The sequence below is a fragment of the Salvelinus alpinus genome, chromosome 23, assembly GCF_045679555.1.
Source record: "Salvelinus alpinus chromosome 23, SLU_Salpinus.1, whole genome shotgun sequence".
Classification (NCBI taxonomy): Eukaryota; Metazoa; Chordata; class Actinopteri; order Salmoniformes; family Salmonidae; genus Salvelinus; species Salvelinus alpinus.
Window position 1 is genome coordinate 33270565 of NC_092108.1, and position 18136 is coordinate 33288700.

Sequence of the window (18136 nt, forward strand, 5' to 3'; positions counted from 1 at the left end):
CTCTACTCAAACCTTTGCCCCCTCAGCTGACCGAGGTACGCGTGGTCTGAACTCAACCTGTGTCCATCGAGGTACGCGTGGTCTAAAGAGGATTTCTTCAGGAGGGTTTTTTATTCATAACAGTAGAAAAGGGCAGTTCCATGACGCCAGATCATGTCTGTGCTCACAGGGGGCGGGCCAATGACTTAGTTCAAATTGAAAGGGAATACAATTCTCTTTCATTGAAGGTTTAACATCACCTTACATCATTTCACAAATAGTTTTGTCTTTACTCATTCATTTTATACAAGAATTAGATGCAAACCCCAAAATTTAGAAATATACATATTTGGAGATATAGTCATGTGTGTTTCCTGTCCTCTCTGAGGTCACCAAATGAAACACACTCGTCATACCCATCCCTTAAGTGTCCACGGACCATTCCCATCTTCTCACAAGTGGACATTTTGTATCAAATCCTCATTTTGGGGATTTAGTAGTTCGCCATGTGAAATCCTTTGTTCTCTCTATGTGTCTCTTTCTGCATGGCCAGGAGGAGAGAGTCTCCTCCAGTAATTTACGACCTGATATAACAGAACCTGGGTGTATGGGAGAGAGTGGGAAGCTACTAGCTATACCCAAAAAGTGCCACGTCATGACAATTGATTGACTTGAACTGCAAATTCTGAGGCTGGTAACACTAATGAACGTATCCTCTGCAGCAGAGGTAACTCTGGGTCTTCCTTTCCTGTGGCAGTCCTCATGAGAGCCAATTTCATCATAGCGCTTGATGGTTTTGTGACTGCACTTGAAGAAACTTTCAAAGTTCTTGAAATGTTCCGTATTGACTAAACTTCATGTCTTAACTTCTTACGGCTTGGGGGCGCTATTTTCACGTCCAGATGAAAAGTGTGCCCAAAGTAAACTGCCTGCTACTGGGAAAAAATGTTTGAGGTCAATCTGTTTTCCATTGGTTTTCTAAGGCAAGGCCGTTTTAATAGAAATATGCGTGCAGTTCCTATAGCTTCCACTAGATGTCAACAGTCTTTAGAAATTGGTTGATGTTTTTCTTTAGAGAAATGAAGAAGTAGCCCTGTTATTTTCCTGTGTCACTCCAGGTGCACTCTAATGATTTGGTGCGCGCGACCTGGAACATGCTTTCTTTGTTTTCGTCTGGTATTGAACACAGTTTATCCCATCTTACATTGTATTGATTATTTACGTAAAAAAATACCTAAAGATGTATTACGAAAGTTGTTTGAAATGTTTGGACAAAGATTACAGGTATCTTATGAGAGATTTTGTAGTCATGTAGCGTGAGTTGGAACAGGTGTTTTTCTGGATCAAACGCGCCAAATAAATGGACATTTTGGATATATAACGACAGAATTAATCAAACAAAAGGACCATTTGTGATGTTTATGGGACATATTGGAGTGCCAACAGAAGAAGCTCGTCAAAGGTAAGGCATGAATTATATCTTTATTTCTGAGTTTTGTGTCGCGCCTGGCGGGTTGAATTATGATTGTCTGTCTTTGTTTGATGGGGTGCTGTCCTCAGATAATAGCACGGTTTGCTTTCGCCGTAAAGCCTTTTTGAAATCTGACACTGCCGCTGGATTAACAACAAGTGTAGCTTTAATTTGGTGTATTGCATGTGTGATTTCATGAAAGTTTAATATCTGACAATTCACCGGATGTTGTCAAATCGATTTGTCTTTTACCAAATAATGTGATCTTCTGTATACCACCCCTACCATGTCACAACACAACTGATTTGCTCAAACGCATTAAGGAAAGAAATTCCACAAATGATCTTTTAACAAGGCACACCTGTTAATTGAAATGCATTCCAGGTGACTACCTCATGAAGCTGGTTGAGAGAATGCCAAGAGTGTGCAAAGCAGTCATCAAGGCAAAAGGTGGTTACTTTGAAGAATCTCAAATATAAAATATATTTTGATTTGTTTAACACTTTTTTGGTTACTACATGATTCCATATGTGTTATTTCATAGTTTTGATGTCTTCACTATTATTGTACAATGTAGAAAATATTTAAAAAATATATTAAAAAAAAAACTTGAATGAGTAGGTGTGTCCAAACTTTTGTTTGGTACTGTATTTAGCAGATGTAATTGCGAGTGTAGAGAAATTCTTGGGTTCCTAGCTCCAACAGTGCAGTAGTATCTAACAATTCACAACAATACACACAAATCTAAAAGTAAATTAATGGAATTGAAGAAATATATAAATATTAGGATGAGCCGTGTCGGAGTGGCATTGGACTAAAATATGGTAGAATATAATACAATATATACATATGAGTTGAGTAAAGCAGTATGTAAACATTATTAAAGTGACTAGTGTTCCATTATTAAAATGGCCAGTGATTCCATGTCTATGTATATAGGGCAGCAGCTTCAAAGGTGCAGGGTTGAGTAACCGGGTGGTAGCCGGCTTGTGATGGCTATTTAACAGTCTGATGGCCTTGAGATAGAAGCTGTTTTTCAGTCTCTCAGTCCAAGCTTTGACGCACCTGTACTGACCTCGCCTACTGGATGATAAGAGGGTGGACAGGCTGTGGCTCGAGCGGTTGATGTCCTTGATGATCTTTTTGGCCTTCCTGTGACTTCGGGTGCTGTAGGTGTCCTGGAAGGCAGGCAGTGTGCCCCCGGTGAGGCGTTGGGCTGACCGCACCACCCTCTGGAGAGCCCTGCAGGTTTCTGGCGATGCAGTTGCCATTCCAGGCGATAATACAGACCGACAGGATGCTCTCAATTGTGCATCTGTAAAAGTTTGTGAGGGTTTTAGGTGACAAGCCAAATTTCTTCAGCCTCTTGAGGTTGAAGAGGGGCTGTTGCGCCTTCTTCAACAAACTGTCTGTATGGGTGGACCATTTCAGATTGTTAGCGATGTGTACGCTGAGGAACTTCTCCCCTTCGGTGCCGTCGATGTGGATAGGGGCGTGTTCCCTCTGCTGTTTCCTGAAGTCCACCATCAGCTCCTTTGTTTTGTTGATGTTGAGAGAGAGGTTATTTTCCTGGTACCACTCTGTCAGAGCCTTCACCTCCTCCCTGTAGGCCAGGGGTGTCAAAGTCAAATGGACGGAGGGCCAAATAAAAAATTTAGCTACAAGCCGAGGGCCGGACTGTTCGAATGTTCATTGAAAAATTTTTAAATGACGCATATAGTCTAGTGAACCTAATTGAACCTACTGAAAACCTAACAAATATATTCCAATATGATCAGATAAATAAAGCAATATTTTCTTATGGCTCTGTCAGTAATCTTTAATTTTCAACAGACACAAAAGACAAATTTCCTTTATATAAAAATCCCCATAACATGAACATTAAATGAAAGAAACCGGTATTCAAGGCACCATCAGTAGCCTATATTTTCTATTTTAGCAAAAGTGGGCTAAATTTACTTCAAAGAAAAAAACAATAATAGCAATTTTCTATCATCCACTCAACTGAAATATTTTTAAAATATAATTGGATTGAAATACAATAAAATAAAGTGCAAAAATCTATTAATCAAAAACAACACTTTGTTTAAGGAGAAGTAACATGCAGTGAAAACAAATATTAAACTTTAACTTTTAAACTTGAACTGAGTAAAAACTCTAAATATGTGATTGCACAGTAATGTTCACTTGTTTGAGGTTGAGGGTGATACTTGGTGCTGTCCCATCTTTTCCACAAGTTCATCAATGTTCGGGGTAAGGCTCTGAGCTGAGGAAATCCTCAGAATTGAGTGGAGGTGTTCAGCAGTAAGTCGACTTCTGTGTGATGTTTTGTTCAGGTTCATCAAAGAAAACAGTTGTTCACACAGGTATGTGCTGCCAAACATAGACAACGTTTGAGCAGCCTGGATGCGCAGCTGGGGCATTGTGTCGGGGAGGAAACGGGCGAACTCCGCAGCACCCACTGCCGGCATATTTTGCCCTCAGTGCATCATTGCATTGGAGGTCAATCAACTCCATTTGGAGGTTTGGTGGTGAGCTTTCCACGTCAACAGCAAATGGGTTACCGAGCAGTTCCAACCTGCTTTTTTGTGCTTCAAAGTCAGCAAATCGGCGTCGAAAGTCAGCGGCAAGCATACCTATTTTATCAGCCAACTGTGCGCTCGGGAACGCACTGGTAGAGAGCTTCTCTTTCATGGTCTGGCAGCTGGGAAAGCCATGGTTTCTGTTTCGGGTAGGTTTTCATAGTCACATTGGGAACAACATCCCCATACACTTCCTGATGAACTCAGTCACCTTGTCCATGTATACGTCAATGTTATTATCAGAGACTACCCAGAACATATCTTGCGTGAACAAAATGCATTCCGATTGGTCAGACCAGTGTTAAATAGACCTTAGCACGAGTATTTCCTGTTTGAGTTTCTGCCTATAGGAAGGGAGGAGCAAAATGGAGTCGTGATCTGATTTTCCGAAAGGAGGGCGGGGGAGGGCCTTGTAGGCATCTCGAAAGGGGGAGTAGCAGTGGTCGAGTATTTTTTCAGAGCAGGTACTACAGTCAATGTGTTGATAGAACTTCGGTAGCGCTTTCCTCAAATTTGCTTTGTTAAAATCCCCAGCTACAATAAATGCGGCCTCAGGATATGTGGTTTCCAGTTTGCATAAAGTCCAGTGTAGTTCCTTGAGGGCCATCGTGGTATCGGCTTGAGGGAAAATATACACGGCTGTGACTATAACCAAAGAGAATTCTCTTGGGAGGTAATACGGTCGGCATTTGATTGTGAGGTACTCTAGGTCAGGTGAACAAAAGGACTTGAGTTTCTGTATGTTATCACAATCACACCATGAGTAGTTAATCATGATACATACACCATCGCCTTTCTTCTTCCCGGAGAGTTCTTTATTCCTGTCTGCGTGATGTACTGAGAACCCAGCTGGCTATATGGACGGGGACAGTATGTACTGAGAGAGCCATGATTCCATTAAACAGAGTATGCTACAGTCCCTGATGTCTCCCTGGAAGGAGATCCTTGCCCTGAGCTCGTCTACTTTATTGTTCAGAGACTGAACATTAGCGAGTAATATACTCAGAAGCGGTGGATGGTGTGCACGCCTCCTGAGTCTGACTAGAAGTCCACTCCAAATACCTCTCTTCGCTGGCGGTGTCTTGGAGCAGTGTCTGGGATAAGTTCAATTGCCCTGGGGGCTACGAACAAAGGATCAAATTCGGAAAAGTTGTATTCCTGGTCATAATGCTGGTGAGTTACTACCGTTCTGATATCCAACAGTTCTTTTTGGGTTCCCGAGTGGCGCAGCGGTCTAAGACACTGCATCTCAGTGCAAGAGGCGTTACTACAGACACCCTGGTTCGATTCCAGGCTGTATCACAACCGTCCGTGATTGGGAGTCCCATAGGGCGGCGCACAATTGGCCCAGCGTCATCTGTATTTGGCCCGTGTAGGCTGTCATTATAAATAAGAATTGATAAGAATTTGTTCTTAACTGACTTGCCTAGTTAAATAAAGGTTAAATGTTTTTTTTTTTAAATACATTTACATTTCCGGCTTTATGTAATAGCACAAAAAAATGTTCTGTGCTAATATTGTAAGAAAAAAATACTGCAAAATTGCTTAGGAGCGAGAAGCAGTGTTGCCATGTCTGTCGGCGCCATCTTCCTTGTCCAAGCATGTAGCGTTATACCCAAGAAGACTTGAGGCTTTAATCGCTGCCAAAGGTGCTTCAACAAAGTACTGAGTAAAGGCTCTGAATACTTATGTAAATGCGATATCAGTTTTTTTTATTTTATAAAATTAGCAAACATTTCTAAAAACCTGTTCTTGCTTTGTTATTATGGGGTATTGTGTGTAGATTGATGAGGGAAAAATATGATTTAGTCAATTGTAGAATAAGGCTGTAACCTAACAAAATGTGGAAAAAGTCAAAGGGTCTGAATACTTTCCGAAGGCACTGTATGGAATTGCCCTGAGGGCACAAATAAAGTTGTTATAGAAGATGCCCTGTCTCTGAACTGACCTGTCTTCAGTGGGAAGGTGGGACAAGAGTGCTGACTCTCGGAGCAGGCCCACAGCAGACTTCCAGTGGTGATTCTCCAAAACTGAGATATTCTACAATGGAAAACACAACCCAAAAAATACTCAGAGTATTAAAGAGGTAATTATATTGTACATGGGCTAGATGATGTCTGATGCCAACCATTAACATGTATTTTAAAGTCATTCAACATTTTATGGACAACTATACAGTGAGGGAAAAAAGTATTTGATCCCCTGCTGATTTTGTACGTTTGCCCACTGACAAAGAAATGATCAGTCTATAATTTTAATGGTAGGTTTATTTGAACAGTGAGAGACAGAATATCAACAAAAAAATCCAGAAAAACGCATGTCAAAAATGTTATGAATTGATTTGCATTTTAATGAGGGAAATAAGTATTTGACCCCTCTGCAAAACATGACTTAGTACTTGGTGGCAAAACCCTTGTTGGCAATCACAGAGGTCAGACGTTTCTTGTAGTTGGCCACCAGGTTTGCACACATCTCAGGAGGGATTTTGTCCCACTCCTCTTTGCAGATCTTCTTCAAGTCATTAAGGTTTCGAGGCTGACGTTTGGCAACTCGAACCTTCAGCTCCCTCCACAGATTTTCTATGGGATTAAGGTCTGGAGACTGGCTAGGCCACTTCGGGACCTTAATGTGCTTCTTCTTGAGCCACTCCTTTGTTGCCTTGGCCGTGTGTTTTGGGTCATTGTCATGCTGGAATACCCATCCACGACCCATTTTCAATACCCTGGCTGAGGGAAGGAGGTTTTCACCCAAGATTTGACGGTACATGGCCCCGTCCATCGTCCCTTTGATGCGGTGAAGTTGTCCTGTCCCTTTAGCAGAAAAACACCCCCAAAGCATAATGTTTCCACCTCCATGTTTGACGGTGGGGATGGTTTCTTGGGGTCATAGGCAGCATTCCTCCTCCTCCAAACACGGCAAGTTGGGTTGATGCCAAAGAACTCCATTTTGGTCTCATCTGACCACAACACGTTCACCCAGTTGTCCTCTGAATCATTCAGATGTTCATTGGCAAACTTCAGACGGGCATGTATATGTGCTTTCTTGAGCAGGGGGACCTTGCGGGCGCTGCAGGATTTCAGTCCTTCACGGCATAGTGTGTTACCAATTGTTTTCTTGATGACTATGGTCCCAGCTGCCTTGAGATCATTGACAAGATCCTCCTGTGTAGTTCTGGGCTGATTCCTCACCGTTCTCATGATCATTGCAACTCCACGAGGTGAGATCTTGCATGGAGCCCCAGGCTGAGGGAGATTGACAGTTCTTTTGTGTTTCTTCCATTTGCGAATAATCACAGAAACTGTTGTCACCTTCTCACCAAGCTGCTTGGCGATGGTCTTGTAGCCCATTCCAGCCTTGTGTAGGTCTACAATCTTGTCCCTGACATCCTTGGAGAGCTCTTTGGTCTTGGCCATGGTGGAGAGTTTGGAATCTGATTGATTGATTGCTTCTGTGGACAGGTATCTTTTATACAGGTAAGAAACTGAGATTAGGAGCACTCCCTTTAAGAGTGTGCTCCTAATCTCTGTTCGTTACCTGTATGAAAGACACCTGGGAGCCAGAAATCTTTCTGATTGAGAAGGGGTCAAATACTTATTTCCCTCATTAAAATGCAAATCAATTTATAACATTTTTGACATGCATTTTTCTGGATATTTTTGTTGTTATTCTGTCTCTCACTGTTCAAATAAACCTACCATTAAAATTATAGACTGATCATTTCTTTGTCAGTGGGCAAACGTACAAAATCAGCAGGGGATCAAATACTTTTTTCCCTCACTGTATCAGCATTTTATCCATCAAAGAGACTAAAATAATGATGAGTAGAGAGTAGGGCTAACCACATTTAGTTGACTGGTCGATTGTTTAGTCGATAGGCTGATGGTCGACCGAGATTTCTTTAGTCGAGCAGTCACAATTAATACATTTTTTTCATGGTGCACAAGACACCTGTCTGATTCGCACCCGTGTCAGTGGTCTAATAAATTGCGGAGGCCACGGGGATGGCACAGTCCATCACTCTAAGACATGTGATACTGCAATTGTATATGTTTATGTAAAAATAATGGTGCAATCTAAATCTAATATTATTTTATAAAAATGCACTTTCTTCCGCGTTGGATATGGTAGCTGTCCGCCGTTGTGAAACAGAATCTTTAGTGCGCTGTAGAATTGGCACCTTTCCCTATGTTGCTATGTGCATAACAGCAAAATGAACTAGCATATTGGGATTGAGAACAATGCAGCAGGGGTAGCAGCAGCAGAGGCGAGGAAACAGCCCTTGCCTTAAGCCCTATTCGGACAGGATTAGTTTTACTGGGGTTGGTCAGGTAATGTAATTATGTGCACAAGCACAAAACATCTGTTATTTTAGTCCCGCCGAATCTGCCATGACAGTAATTTGTACATGGTAGGAGAGTAACAATTCCAACCAGAATAACCTACTGTTTTTTGGCGAACTCCAAGGTCCACTAATAATACTAGTCCCGTGTGAATCAACATCCCTGTGTGTTGCTCACGGTTTGAGCAAGAAAACAATAACTGATTTCATAAATTGAACATAGTGCTGTGTATAGCCTATATAGGAAGGGCCTACATGTATCAACGTTCACAGTGAATGCTTTTGTTTATATGTTTTGCGCGTATGAATTGAATATTGCCAAATGTATCAGTAAAAAATATTGCGCCTATTTAATGTAACCCTTGCTGTTAATTGATCGCAAAGCAGCATACAACTGATCTAAACTTTTGGAAATGATAAGTTCACTTTCTCATCCATAGCCTTAGAACGCATCTCAAGTGCTGTAGGCTGGGGGGCATTTTGGACGTTTACTGCGGATCGCTAAAATATCCTAATGATTATGAACAACTTCCTCAATTCAAATATTATCGCGACACTACTGTATACCAAAGATGGTTTGGTATGGTTTGAAACTTGGGAACCAAGCTCAAGTTATCAGTGTAGCCCAATTATTGCCTAACACAGCGTGACCATCGGGCTCTTTCTTGAGTCATTTGGGTGTCTTAATTATTTAATTAAACAGTGTGCTTAAAGCGTCAGACAAGCTCAGCGCATATGTAGTTGGTTTTATTCAAACACAGGGTGTGTCTGTCTATATATGGAAAAATAAGTTTAAATATATAGACCAATCGATTGGTCGAAAGAACAGGACAACTCTCGGTCGACAGCGCTTGTAGAGAAAGTGGAGTAGTACGTTATTGATCCCAGTTTGGAAAATTGGTTTTATCACCACAAGCATCAACATTGAGCCCAGAGGCTATTTTCAGTATAGGGCCTTACCTTGTACAGTGCTGCTAGATAATGGTTTGTTTTTATGAGGAAAGGCTGGTTGACACCTGGATGGTCCAGATCATGGGTGGCAGCAGCCAGCAGACCCAGCAGGAGATCACAGGAAGTCATCGTCTCAGCGAGCTGCAAAACACAGAACCCTCCTCATCAGACTCCTCATGAAGAGGTACAGTTGGAACAAACACACAGAACCCTCCTCATCAGACTCCTCATGAAGAGGTACAGTTGGAACAAACTTCTCCAGGTGTACTTGTAGGTTATTCTTTTTTTGGTCCACACATTTTGAAGGCTACAGCACTTACAAAAACCTATACATCCTTCTACAAAATAAAACACTACAAAGAATAAACACATTTTCAAAGAAATGTGAAAAGCTTAAGAGTATTGATCTGTTTTGAGGACATTCAGTTGTAGTTGAGTTATTTGTTAGTGGTTAACAGTGTAATTTCCTCTCACCTTGGGCTCCTGCAGGTAACAATACATGGCCTGAGTCACGTCCGCAGCGTGGACTGCATTGTGGTAGGGGTTCTGGCTGCGGTAGTCCTCTTGAATCATGACTAACAACAACAACAACAACATTACGTATTCATTTCATTTGGGGAGAGTTTCAACTATGCATCACCACTTCATTCAAGTAGACAATATTGGGTTTAAATAAACCCATGTCCCAGTGCAATACGGTGTATTTAATTTAATTTCAATACCTAAAAATCTTCTAAGTTTAACCATGTCCAACTGAAAGAGCTCAATTAACCCATAACTGTTGAATAAGTGAAAGGTCAGGTTGACGAGGCTGTTCCCTGTAAGTAAGCAGAACAGAAACAATGAATCAACAAATGCATAATAACACTGCAGTTTGTAATAACAGACAAGGGAAGGGACACATGATGTAATAGTCCTACTCCTTAATCTAAAACTGAACTCTAACCACATCTACTTAGTCTGACTAGCAAAACGCCATCCACAACAAAATCACTAGCAAAACGCCATCCACAATAAAATCACTAGCAAAACGCCATCCACAACAAAATCACTAGCAAAACGCCATCCACAATAAAATCACATGTCATTCTCCATCCACATTTATAGAAAACTATTATGTGATTGAACATTTTCCAAATGAAAATAGAGAGCAATACATGTCAGGGTGAGAAAATAAAGCAGGCATGCATTGCATTTGCAATTCTTAAACAGTAGAGGGCAACAATCACCTAGGAATACACCTTACCATTTGTAAGTCTATCAAAAAGGAACATGTCAAAGTTCCAGTTTCCAACCTTCTCCAGCATTAACTGAAATACATGAAGAATTATATTGGGTTACAATTATCACCTGACCAATTTTTACTCAGTGATACTACAATACTTACATATTTAGGAAGTATTGTTGCTGGATAGATTGCCACTAACCTTGGCTTGACCTGTGTAGTCATCGTCAAGGATGTAGCCTAGTGGGTTGGAGGCTGGGATGCCGCGGATGAACCGTGACGAGTGGAGGTACCTCTGAAAGCTCAGCAGCCTGCGGACATTCCTGGCAGACACAGGTCCCGCAGACTGGGGTCGGGCTGTGGAAACAAAAGCACAGGATGATTAGCTATGGTTGAAATGTACTCACTTTGCTCTAAAGCTAAGCCAAGTTTATATAGCTAACAACTTAATTAATTTCCAGGTAAGAGTAACATGATGCTTTGTTGCATTATTTTTCAAGTAGCTTTCAAGAGATGTCCATCTCCACAAACGCCAGAAGTTCGCTTAATCACCTTTTTTTCCCATAGCTAAGTAATGTTTCAAGTTGCAGTTGGCTAGCTAACTACTTCACGTGCGTTGGTGTTATGATTTAAATTAAATAAAAAAAACACCATCAGTTGGCTTTTGGAGCTCTAGAACACTGAAAGCTTTTCAAACAGTTCTATTACAGAATTCCATTCTCCATATGTGCACACAACTCTAATCTACACTCTGTACTAAAAGCAGAGCACAGCATATCATTCAGGCCAAAGTAAAAAACACGTCAAAAAGTCAATAACATTAGGGTTAATACTGTACTGTACTGTAATAACCTCAATATAGAACAAGATGCATTTCACGAAAGTTTGAATAATAACCTGTTAACTGTGAAACTTTTTGAAAAGACGAGGGTAGTGTCAAGAGTCCCAAGTCAATTCAAACAGTGACTAGCATTGACAGAGGACAAACACAAGAGGGGATTTGAGCCACCATGCCGTGGCCACCCCCACCACTGTGACTAGTGCAAAGAGGCGTGAGTGTGCAGACATGCTGCTGACACAGCAGCCCATTTTCCAGCCAGCTGGCAGCCCACCAATCTGAGTACTGCATTGTCAACGCACACTCACCAACCATTGCAGACTAGCAAGCCTCAAATGGCCTTTTGCAGCAAACCTGCATTCTAGAAAACTCTTGGAAAGATCAAGGCATTAACAAACAAAGCCAGGATTAATGTCTAATGTCTAATAGGTGATGGTCCCAAAACATTCTAAAATGCAATATTGATTGCTGGAAAGTTTTACACAGTCAGCAAACACAACACATACGATCACGTCAATAGGACAGCCAGCTGGATGGCTTCCATTGATCAATTTGTTGGAGAGACTTTGTACAATGGTCTTTTCATAGACCTTTTCAGAAGATCCAATTTGACAAGTGAATAATATCAAATGCTTTAATTTCATTAATTCAAGCACATGACCGTTTAAATGTCTTATCAGTTGAAATGATATAATCCTATCCACTACAGTATGTGGATGTGTATCTTGCCTACATTTAGATGAGGGATTGTTGAGTGTCCACTTCACATCTGCCATTTAGTTCATAAGTCAAGTTATCATACAGAGTTACATCAATCATAAGAGCTACAAGCAACAAATCATGGGTTGTAAAATGGTTCAGCTTCTTTATTGATAGAAGGGGTTTTAAGGGGTGGTCACACAATGAATGGGAGTTTTTGGTTCATACTTACAGTGCAAAGTTCGGAAATCGACATACAAGTAAGGATGGGACCCTCTTAGTTCCGGTTCAAACCCCACTTGGCTTCTGACTCTCACATCTCCTAGAAGGAATGGGAAAACACGGTCCTCAAGGTACTGGCAATAAAGAGGTGTTTCATTTAATAAAGCATTGGGCCTGCAGAGACTGAGGCTGCGCCTCAAATAGCTCCTTATTCCGTATGTAGTGCACTACTTTTGACCATGACCCATAGGGCTCTGGTCAAAAGTAGTGCACAACATAGGGTATAGGGTGCCCTTTGGGAGGCAAAGGCTGAGGCAACACAGACACAGCTGAAGAGGAAGCATGGCTGTGACACATTAGTATTCACACTGGTGTCAGTGAGCTGGAGAAGAGGCAGGCTTCTCTATTCAGACTAGATCAAAACAGACTCTGCAGTTATATTAGATAGAGTTAGGTAGTTATCTAGTTGGGAGACATCTTACATTCCTCGCCTGTGATATAAAACATCTTAAGAACTGTTAGCCATACTGACTAAGAAAGAGTACGTGTTAAAGATCCTGTATTCATAAGAGACAGGATCGTAAAACAGAAACACATACCCTTTCTTAGTTCGTATGTCTAAAGTACTATTAGACCTTATATTTACATTTTTAGAAGACGCTCTTATCCAGAGCAACTTTCGGGAGCAATTAGGGTTAAGTGCCTTGCTCAAGGGCACATCGACAGAGCCTTGTCGGCTCGGGGATTCTAACCAGCAACCTTTCAGTTACTGGCCCAACGCTCTAACCACTAGGCTACCAGCCACCTTGCTGGGTAAGATTACCCATAGATGTACTAACAAGATTAGACATGGAACAGCAGTAGAGCTATTGCTTATCTACTAATTAACAAACATGCATCAAAACATTACTTAAATCATCAATATTCATATGGGTGGTGAAAATGGCCATACGATATGTTTCAATATATATGGATTGAGAAAAATCAAGTGAATATCATACCATACGTACCGAGCATCCGAATGTAGAGAGCTGTTTGATTCTCACTGTCATAAGAGATCGCCCCTCGTCTCTGCAAGGACACAAGGAAGGGATCATTAAGGCCTCAGACACACCAATAGAGTGTGCTGGCCGAGTGCGCACCGATTTTACATGTAGAATCGTGTGAAGAATTTCGCATTCAGACGTCTACAGTGGGTGGTCTTACAAAAGCATTTACGACGCACATTTCACAGAGTTGGTAACATAATACGCAGTAAAAACAGAAACATTGAACGAACCGCCTCTCCTCCCCTAGTGACTGCTCTGCGGCACTTCTACTGTAACAGTCAGGGGAGGTGAGGGGTGCCCTTCTGCTGTGTCACATGCAGCTGTAGCCATGTGACAGTGGAGGACATTAAAGCCCTCTGCAGGACCCAGTCATTCTTTACACTTCAGGGGTCATGCAGAGCTCCCTGCAGCGAGAGAGAGGACCCTGGAGCACACAGTTTCTTCCAAAAACCAGCAAGTTTGGTAAATGAACAGAAATGCACTGTTATTCCTTGTTACTATTTCTTCCAACTCAACAAAACATTCAGATATTTTATTTCAACTCTTTGTTGTCCCAATACAGTAATCCATCTCGTCAAACTCTCAAGACAAACTCTCAATTAAATGTGCATCTTCTTGGTAAAGTAGATCATGGGATTTAAAGGGATCTGAGATAGATTCCCAGTGCTGTTGTCCAAACCCTTGACCAAGCTCAGTTTCAGCTAATGAAGCTAAAACACAGCTGGCCTGTGGGAAATTGCTCACCCAGAGAATGCTGTCTAATTAGCAGCAACAGGATGGGTTTCAGTATTGGCCGCTGGGAAATCACAAACCACATGGAGCAAAGCGAACCACTCAAATGTCACCACTCACTCACTTTCCCACCACCCAAAGATGCCTCAATGATTTTGGACAGAGCTTTTATCATTAAAGACTCAAATGATGGAACCTGAACAGGTCCCCACTGGTGTCCTAAACAATAAACAACAAAAACTACAACATTTGACAAAACTTCTAACAGTATTTATTTATGCTCCTCCCCCTCCCTTCCTCTCTTTTTCTGCTCTTCCCCTCGCCCTCTGATGCAAATGCTCTCTCAGCTCACCGGGGTGTCCCCAGATGGCATAAAATTCGAACTATGACGTCAATCTGCTCAACATATTTGCATAATTGATATTCCTCCATCAGCCAAGCCCTAGCCGCATAAGCGCTAGGGCTGTACTTATAGTCTTGCATGTGACTTTGCACTGAGTTTAGATTACAAGACCTGAAATGTGTGGTACTTGTAGACAATGTTCCCTAATTTTTTTCAGCACTGAGAACAATTCAAGTCTGCTGAATGCAAACGTGAAGGTTGTAAAAATTCTGTGCAACTTCTGGCGTGCGTTTTTTGTGAACACAGACTGTACCCGCTTTAAGTTACAGTTATAACCGTGGCCAAGTAGACTACTGTGGCTATTGAATCATAATGTAGGCCTATCAGAGTGCCCTAACATAAACAATGGAGAAAATGCATCCCATAACATTTTAACATGGAAATAGCTGTTCAATCATTCAGCCTACGGTAGCAGCCAATGTGTGGTGTTCAATGTAGGCCTCGATTCCGTGAGACTTTTGGAAAAAATATGCAGGGCTTGACAACCTGTTCATCCACTTGTCTTTTAGACAAGGAAGTGACTGAAGATTTGTTGTTTGATGAAAGAAACCACTTTACAAAAGAAAGTTATTATTATTATTCCCATACCATTATTACAGTGAATCAGACAAACTATGCTACCCTCTGCCTATTGGCTACTTAGCTTATTCAAGCCTGTCTCAAAATACAACACTGCCCCTTTAAGACAGAAAAGCATTTCTTTACCTGACTCGCTTTTTAAAGATGGCTAGAAATGCACACGTTAAGTGCTCTGTTCAGAAGCAACCACTCCCCCATTTATGACTAAAAATGATCTATAACTGGGCTACTAACTCACTTACTAGCAAAGAATATAAACAAATGTGCACACGTGGCTACATGCAGATCTCAAAACAAGCGCATCTACTTGCGACCACTCATGCTTTAAACACAGTCCAGTTCAAAGGAATGGCACAGATCCATATACTGTATGGCAATGGTCTATTTGCATATAGAGATACTGCAGCTCTGATTGGTTATGCCGCCCTGGTCTGTAGAATCATGCCTGTCAATGCAATAGAATCCCTCTCCGGTGCGTTCAGCCTACAAGAAAATCCCTTGCATACTAAGTCTTGCATAGTTAATTTTGTTTCTGTATGTTTTATTGAAAGTGGCTAATATTGGCAATTCCCACAGTAGAAGGAAACGTTGTTAGTGTTAACTAAAGGGGAAATTTAGAAGGTTGAGTGAAGTTCAATCTTGTGCAGAGCGGCTGATATTTCTTCTGTGCAGCAGTCCCGGGGGAGCCGGTGTGCAGCTAAGAGGGAACATTGCGTGTAGAGTACATTGTTTAAAAAATATGTAGAAAAATGAACAAAATCCAAAAGGGTACTTTAAAGATATTTACATATATTTTTTAGTATCCATAAATTAATGTACAGAAATTGTATTCTTTATCTAAACAGTACTTACAGTTCAGAGCACACAGTAAGTTTCAAATGACACCAAAGACTGGTTTTGTAGCATCTACAGACTCATCATTGTAGTGTCTTAAAGAAGGCCTGGATAAGGCCAAAATCGCATTTCCCAACTTTCATTTGTTATTTCTCAATAGTTATTACTCGTGGGAATTGGCCTATATGGATAGGGCTAAATTGAAAGTATGAAAAGTATATGCATAACCATGGTAGTAATTAAAAGGCAACAGTTTGGAGATAATGGGGAAATTATTAGATCAAAAGGTGAGAACACAACAGTTCAACTGACACAAGACTGAATCCAAACATTAAACTGTTGATTTTATGTGCATTTTACATTTACTGTACTTTGTTGATAACGAAATCTGAGAATACTCTGGATACATTCAGTAACACGATAAGACTACTCATGGAAAATGTGGGGTAGGTGCAAGATAAGACAAAAAAATGACAAGGGTTGGAGTGTGCTAAGTTCCTAAGCAATTTAAATACATTTTTATGACACAAAGAAAAGTCTTCAACTATATTTTACCAAATAGGGCTATCTTCTGTATACCACCCCCTACCTTGTCACAACACAACTGATTGTCTCAAACACATTAAGGAAAGAAAATCCACAAATTAACTTTCAACAAGGCACACCTGTTAATTGAAAAGTACCTCATGAAGCTGGTTGAGAGAATGCCAAGAGTGTGCAAAGCTGTCATCAAATATTAAATATATTTTGATTTGTTGAACACTTTTTGAATTACTACATGAGTGTTATTTCATAGTTTTGATGTCTTCACTATTATTCTTCATTGTAGAAAATAGTGAAACAAAAGAAAAACCCTTGAATGAGTAGGTGTGTCCAAACTTTTGACTGGTACTGTATGTATGTATGTATGTATGTATGTATGTATGTATGTATGTATGTATGTATGTATGTATGTATGTATGTATGTATGTATGTATGTATGTACGTACGTGTACACACACACACACACACACACAGACACACACACACACAGAGTGTATTTGGAAAGAATTCAGACCCCTTGACCTTTTCCACATTTTGTTACGTTACAGCCTTACTCTAAAATTGATTAAATTGTTTTTTTTCCTTCATCAATCTACACACAATACCCCAGGATGACAAAGCAAAAACTGTTTCTTGAATTTTGTGCAAAACATAAAAACTGAAATACCGTATTTACAATAAGTATTCAGAGCCTTTACTCAGTACTTTGTTGAAGCACCTTTGGCAGCGATTACAGCCTCCAGTCGTCTTGGCTATGACACTACAAGCTTGGCACACCTGTATTTGGGGAGTTTCTCTCATTCTTCTCTGCAGATCCTCTCAAGCTCCGCGAGGTTAGATGGAGAGTGTCAATGCACAGCTATTTTCAGGTCTCTCCAGAGATGTTCGATCGGGCTCTGGCTGGGCCACTCAAGGACATTGAGACTTTCCCGAAGCCACTCCTGCATTGTCTTGGCTGTGTGCTTAGAGTTGTTGTCCTGTTGGAGGATGAACCTTCGCCCCAGACTGAGGTCCTGAGCGCTCTGGAGCAGGTTTTCATCAAGGATTTATCTGTACTTTGCTCCGTTCATCTTTCCCTTAATCCTGACTAGTCTCCCAGTCCCTGCCACTGAAAAACATCCCCAATGTATGATTTTGCCACCACCATGGGATGGTGCCAGGTTTCCTCCAGACATGACGCTTGACATTCAGGCCAAAGACTTCAATCTTGTTTTCATCAGACCTGAGAATATTGTTTCTCATGGTCAGAGTCCTTTAGGTGCCTTTTGACTATGAAGGCCTGATTGGTGAAGTGCTGCAGAGATGGTTGTCCTTATGGAAGGTTCTCCCATCTCCACAGAAGAACTCTAGAGCTTTGTCAGAGTGACCATCGCATTCTTTGTCACCTCCCTGACCAAGGCCCTTCTTCCCCGATTGCTCAGTTTGGCCGGGCAGCCAGCTCTAGGAAGAGTCTTGGTGGATCCAAACTTATTCCATTTAAGAATAATGGAGGCCACTGTGTTCTTGGGGACCTTCAATGCTGCAACACGTTTTTGGTACCCTTCCCCAGATCTGTGCCTCGACACAATCCTGTCTCGGAGCTCTATGGACAATTCCTTCGACCTCATGGCTTGGTTGTTGCTCTGACAGGCACTGTCAACTGCGGGACCTTATATAGACTGGTGTGTTCCTTTCCAAATCATGTCCAATC

At 41.3% G+C, this 18136-nt stretch overlaps 1 protein-coding gene across 7 annotated transcripts in view; it reads right to left on the minus strand.

The window, feature by feature from the left end:
* LOC139550819 (high affinity 3',5'-cyclic-AMP phosphodiesterase 7A-like) overlaps positions 1–18136 on the minus strand; it is a 63184-nt gene that overhangs the window by 9565 nt on the left and 35483 nt on the right. For 2 of the 7 annotated variants that reach the window (XM_071361996.1, XM_071362000.1), the window contains exons 2-9: positions 13308–13377; positions 12317–12403; positions 10750–10904; positions 10569–10632; positions 10045–10140; positions 9797–9897; positions 9332–9463; positions 5981–6072 (exon numbers count right to left, since the gene is read on the minus strand). In XM_071361996.1, coding sequence (XP_071218097.1) covers positions 5981–6072; positions 9332–9463; positions 9797–9897; positions 10045–10140; positions 10569–10632; positions 10750–10904; positions 12317–12403; positions 13308–13377 — 797 coding nt within the window. Of the gene's footprint in view, positions 1–5980; positions 6073–9331; positions 9464–9796; positions 9898–10044; positions 10141–10568; positions 10633–10749; positions 10905–12316; positions 12407–13307; positions 13378–18136 lie in introns of all 7 variants that reach the window. The other 5 variants (XM_071361994.1, XM_071361999.1, XM_071361998.1 and 2 more) reach the window with 3 other exon arrangements.